Source organism: Cupressus sempervirens, chromosome 5 (assembly GCF_028749045.1).
Source record: "Cupressus sempervirens isolate cs-2001-9-10 chromosome 5, ASM2874904v1, whole genome shotgun sequence".
In the NCBI taxonomy this organism is placed as follows: domain Eukaryota; kingdom Viridiplantae; phylum Streptophyta; class Pinopsida; order Cupressales; family Cupressaceae; genus Cupressus; species Cupressus sempervirens.
The window spans coordinates 632,693,195-632,698,704 of NC_143122.1; the positions used below are offsets into that span (position 1 = coordinate 632,693,195).

Genomic DNA, 5,510 nt, shown 5'->3' on the forward strand with positions numbered 1-5,510 from the left:
ACTATTAATTATTTGACCATTAAATCAATTTTATCAAATGATCAGACACAACTCAAAATTAAACTACTTTTAAAAATCCAAGTAATTCAAGAAACCAAAACATTTTCCTCACCAATTAAATAACAATTATTTTTTTTAAAACTGTAAAAAAATTACTTAAATTTATATTTGCTGAATTTATACTTTCACGTGTTTTACTTTTTAAAGCTGAAGTTAAAATACGCCAAGAGTTTTCGTTAATAACATGTCATATCAAATTGACTACAGGGACACCATTGTCAATTGGTATTACACAGCACTGCCATTTATATCTATTTCTTCTGAAAATATTTTTTTGTTCACTTACATTTCTTCGGCAGAAAAAAACAATTTCAGTTTTCTAAATTCCTTGTACCGTGATTACCTCTTTAAAATTCTACTAAACACTTCGTAGCACAAGGGCTGCAAACATTCTGATCCTTCACTGGCATAGCCCTACACAGTTTGAGTTTTCAAATTCTCCTAGCTTTGCTCCCATACAACCTGAAAAGATTGAATGCAGACATGCCAGATAAAGCAACCATACATACTGCTGCTACAAACCCAATCACAATCCCCCCTCCAGTCTGCACGCAAAACCTCCCAAAATACCCACAAAGTTTGATCCACTGAAGCTCAGATAGCCCATTCTCTGCAAGATAAGCTGACTCTGCAGCTGTTGCAGCAGCAGCAAGGCTTACATAGGTCATCACCTGCCCACAAAAATCAAATTTCATGATACCACTTAACCAATTTTTGTTTTAATGAGGAACAGAAATGATTCAGAATTTTCACCATTCCCTAGAAGCTCATAATTCTATTACATTGGAAGGTCAACTGTATCTCATTCACAGCATTTTAAGCATAGTTACACTGTCCTGGGGATGGGGATGGCCAAATGGAGGGATAAGTTTTCAAGGGATGGTAGCGGGGGCAGTCAGAATTGTATATATTAGATATATGATACTTAAAATGCTAGTTATGAAAAGGTGAAATGCAATATAAGATATATCTATGTAAAAGAGTAAATACTTGAACATTGAATTGAATTGAAACAACATTGAACATAAATAATCAAATCAACAAATAATCAACACCGTAGCGTCCCCCATTCTCAGCAGAGATGGCAAAATATGCTGACACTGCTGGAGAAAAAGGGACCGAGTCCCCAAGTCCCCAGTGCGTCCCGTCTCCCAAACGTGGGAGAATGTGTTAATCTGATTTTAAGTCTTTAGTTTCCATTGTGATTGGCATTTAAGTAAGAAGGCTTACCTGATCACAAGAAAACACTCATGTATTTATTCTTTTACATGGAAATAAACTTGTTTTAAAGTTAAAAAAACGCTACTTGTAACATTGATTTTCACTGTGATTGACATTTAAGTCTCATCCACGCCAATAGGTTGTTAAAGAAAAACAGAGCTTGTCCAGATATTTCACCATTCTCTAAAACTGATAATTCTATTATAGTGGAAGTAAACTTGCTTTGAAGACCACAGAGTCATTATTTTTTAAGGATTTCTAAGACTTCAATTTTCAATATGACTGGAATTTGGCATTAAAATCAGGAGGCTTGCCTGATTACAAGAAAAAAAACATATCATCCATACCAATAGCTTGCTCAAGAACAAGAAAAACAGAGATGGTTCAGGATTTTCACCATTATCTAAAAACGGATGATTTGTGTTAGGCAGCGGATGTAATAGGATAAAAGAGGATCAAAATAGTATTGTATATTGCTCTTAAAGGTCGATTATAGAAATAGGGCAGTCATATTGTTTATAAAGATGATTATATCAGTTATAAAAGTTTGACTGCGTAAACAATATATCAGTTCATCTGTTCTAGAAAAATCATCTTATTTATGCAGACAGTCTTGTGAACAATATATACAATATTTTGAGATAAACTGCCTTAGTCATGTAATCAATCTTTGTGAAGATTATAAACAAATGTTTTGATCAGAGAATCTGATTATAAGGTAATTAAGATTTCTTTTCTTATGTCTGTGGATTTTATTTGGCATATGGACTGACTGTTATTGTTGTGAAGTTAATGCATTGATTATTTGGGTTTGTCAGCTAGTTTGTATATTTCAGTTTTAGTAATTAGGACTGCTTTTTTATTTTATCAATCTTTATAAACAATTTATTGTTTACAATAATATTTTGATCATCTTATTATTGTTTACAATAATATTTGGACCCGCGCTAAGAGCTTCAGAAGTGAGATTATCCTTATAAACATGATTTTTTTTTAATCTGTCAAGTTTTCATTGTGATTGACCTTGGAAGTAAGAAGGCTTACCTGGTCACATGAAAATATGATCCATGCCAATGGCTTGCTCAACCGAACACTTCCCCTGTACATGTCCCAAACACACCTCAAGCCTTGCGCCAGAGAGTATCCTGCTAGAATTCCCCCAATAATGACAAGACATCTGTATACAACCCATTTCAGATAGAATCCCCTCAATAACACAAGAAATTAGTAATAAGCCCATTTGAGATGTACTTTCATCTCTACTTCCTCCATCACAGATTTTAAAATACAATCAAACAAAACCTTAACCCTAACTGAGTATGTTTCCATTCCAATGGAAAAGGAAAGAAATATTTAACTCAAATCTATGTTTCTTATTGATGTTTTTGAGATTCTATGGCGTATGTTTTCTCATCAATATTTCAGATTACATTCTGTAAAGCTGTAATCTTTTATCTGTAAGAGTGCAATCTATTATCAGCATGTAAACGAATTCAAAGAATAGAAAATTGATATTGTTAAGAAATTCAGAATCAAATCTAAATAATAATGTGGATTGTCAACTAAATGTCTGTTTCTTCCCCTCTCAAAAACAACAAGTGATTAACTTACAGGAGAGATTTCATGAGAAGGAAGTCAGCAGTCTTGTGGATCCCCATAACAACTTCATTTTGTGAAGCAAGAGCCACAGTTACAGCAGAGACAAGACCCATAATCATCACACTGAACCTCAGCACAACCTCACTTCTCCTCATAATCTTATCTACCTTATCACTGCTCATTTTGTCGCTCAAACTAGCTGGAACAAACCCATTTTCACAAATACCCCGGCCTCCAATATAATTCCTCATTTTAATATCTCCAAAAAAAAAGAACCTCCTTGCCAACCTCGCCTACTGCCTCTCTCTGTAAACCTAAATGCCCTAGTCTTTACGGCAAGATTTATTTCTCTCAGTTATTAAACCTTCACAGACTCTTCTTTGTAGTACGAACAAAGGTGTTCATTTGCTGAGATAATTTGCTGGTATTTTTAATGTGGACACCAACTTACTGTACCGTATGCTCAATCGGCATAAGGGTACAATCTTTTTATAAAATGGATATCATTGGAAGAGTAGGAGAGACTTTAAGGGTTTCATAAATACAGTCGCGATCCAATTTGCTGCCATAGAACGTTTTTAAGTTTAACAGAGACCCCCACTTCTGATTTGTACTATAGTGCCCTTGCAGGTTAGATATTTATTTAAATATTGATAGGGAAATATGCAAAAGTAAGATTATTAGTCACAGTCTATGGAATTGCAATCAAAATGAATTTTTTTTTTTTTTTTTTTTTTTTTTTGGATGAATAGTCTTTTTCTATTAATAAAATAATTATAATTTATCAAAAAAATCGAAGTATACAAGATCATTTCGCGAATGAGTTACACAAGATCACTTCGCAAATGAGTTCACATGGTCAAACAGAAACTATTCATTAAAAAAAAACATATAAGGCAACCTGCCAAAGCAGTGCTAGCCGAGGGTGGTGAATCATCTTTGTGCATAAAACCCCAATCATTTTTGAGATTGAGAAGCAACAGCAGTAACAGTGGCAGCCTCCACATCTTTAACCTCCCGCCCCAGAAGAAAGGTTTTCTATAAAAGTTAATAATCAATGCCTCTGCTTTTCTCCATTACAGCAAATGAATCTTCTAATTTCTCATACTGTTATAACAGCTATATATAATTCTTCTCTTGTATGTAGCATTTAGCTTACAACTCTAACATTTCATTGCAAGTACAGGAACCCTTCTCCACAGGGGACACGATATCATGGTCTGCCATTGAAATCAACCCTGCACTTTCTTTTTTTTTTTACTGTAAAAGATTTGTATTTGGCAATTGCTAATGCACTGCACAAAATGGGGACACCTCACCACGGTAAAGGTTTATAGTTAAATATAGGTGAACTATTTTCATTGGCGAAATATGATCACATATTCTTCTGATAATAATGCAAAAGCAGCAATCTAAACTGATTATAATCACGGTGCAGAGGAAGGGGAAAGCACATAGCTATCTTGGAAATGTGGCCATGTTTCTGAAGCCTGTAGCACATTTAACTCGGTAATAACCCTAGATCACCGTTTATACTTTGGGCTTGTTGACTAGAACTAAGAGGATAGGTAAAAACTATAACGCTTTATTCAATGCATTTGCATCTCATAACTCTGACAGAAACATATCACATCAACATTAATATACAGTCGGAAGACAATTGCTGCCTAGCTGTTCGCCTATGATATTTTAACTGTTTTTAACAAATTTTTAGATTTTTTAATTGATTACTTTGCTTTTTATGTGATATATTTCTTAAAATAAAAATATATAATTATCAAGTATAATATTCTATAAATTTATATTATGAAATTTTTTTTATTGATTATTTAATATAATAGAAATGAATTATATTTAATATTTTAGATACATTATAATAATATTATCCTTAAATAATATCTTTTCTATTTTTATATTTTTAAATTATAAAATAGTAATAAATTCATATGTTAAAACTATAAATTATAATACATTAAAATGTTACATACAATAACAAATGAGTTTTATAAATAATTTAGCATGAACTTAATATGCATCAATGTTTTCACATCTTCTAACTTTGTGGACTAATAGGTCATATTGGTACAAGATAAAGCATCCAATGGAAAGCCAAAACTTCTTGAATTTGGTGATATTTTTGGCTTGAGTTTTGTCATGCCTCATGTTTCAACAAACACATACCACTGGCAAATTTCTAGAGTTCGGATAGAAGTTCAAATTATTTTTAATAATTTGATGTATCAATTTTTTTTATTTCATATCTATCTTATTACAAAAAAAAATGTTTTATTAATAAATATAAAATTATATTATATTTAATTTTAAATTTATCATATAAAGATACAAATTTTTAAACAACCTATCATCTTAGAATAATATTTTAAAATTAAATGACAATACTATGTTAATTTTTTTTAATTAGATATATTTAAATTATATTTTGTATTTTATATCTTTATTAAAAATATAAATATGTTATAATATAAAATATAAAATAATCAAATAATTTGATATTAATTAATTGTAACTTTTTAAATAAGTATTATGTTTAAGGAACTTCAATCTTCTATATACTTAAACTTTTTATTTTTTAATAAATTACAATAATATCATTATTGTACTTGCCGTAG

General features: G+C 31.2%; 1 protein-coding gene across 1 annotated transcript; it reads right to left on the minus strand.

The window, feature by feature from the left end:
* Positions 1-234: 234 nt before the first annotated feature.
* On the minus strand, positions 235-3,344 carry LOC149557489 (CASP-like protein 2BC1). The gene is made up of 3 exons (XM_089785988.1): positions 2,893-3,344; positions 2,326-2,458; positions 235-731 (listed from the first exon to the last, which is right to left on the minus strand). The coding sequence occupies exons 1-3, from the start codon at positions 3,129-3,131 to the stop codon at positions 492-494; spliced, it is 612 nt and encodes a 203-aa protein (XP_089642114.1). The 5' UTR covers positions 3,132-3,344; the 3' UTR covers positions 235-491.
* Positions 3,345-5,510: the final 2,166 nt, after the last annotated feature.

Bases quoted from the DNA above. Each gene is read 5' to 3' on its own strand.
- LOC149557489 (XM_089785988.1), bottom strand. From the start codon at position 3,131: ATGAGGAATTATATTGGAGGCCGGGGTATTTGTGAAAATGGGTTTGTT. The intron at 2,459-2,892 runs GTAAGTTAATCA...GGTTGTATACAG, and splicing joins CTTCTCATGAAATCTCTCCT to ATGTCTTGTCATTATTGGGG. The intron at 732-2,325 runs GTAAGCCTTCTT...TTTTGTGGGCAG, and splicing joins TCATATTTTCATGTGACCAG to GTGATGACCTATGTAAGCCT.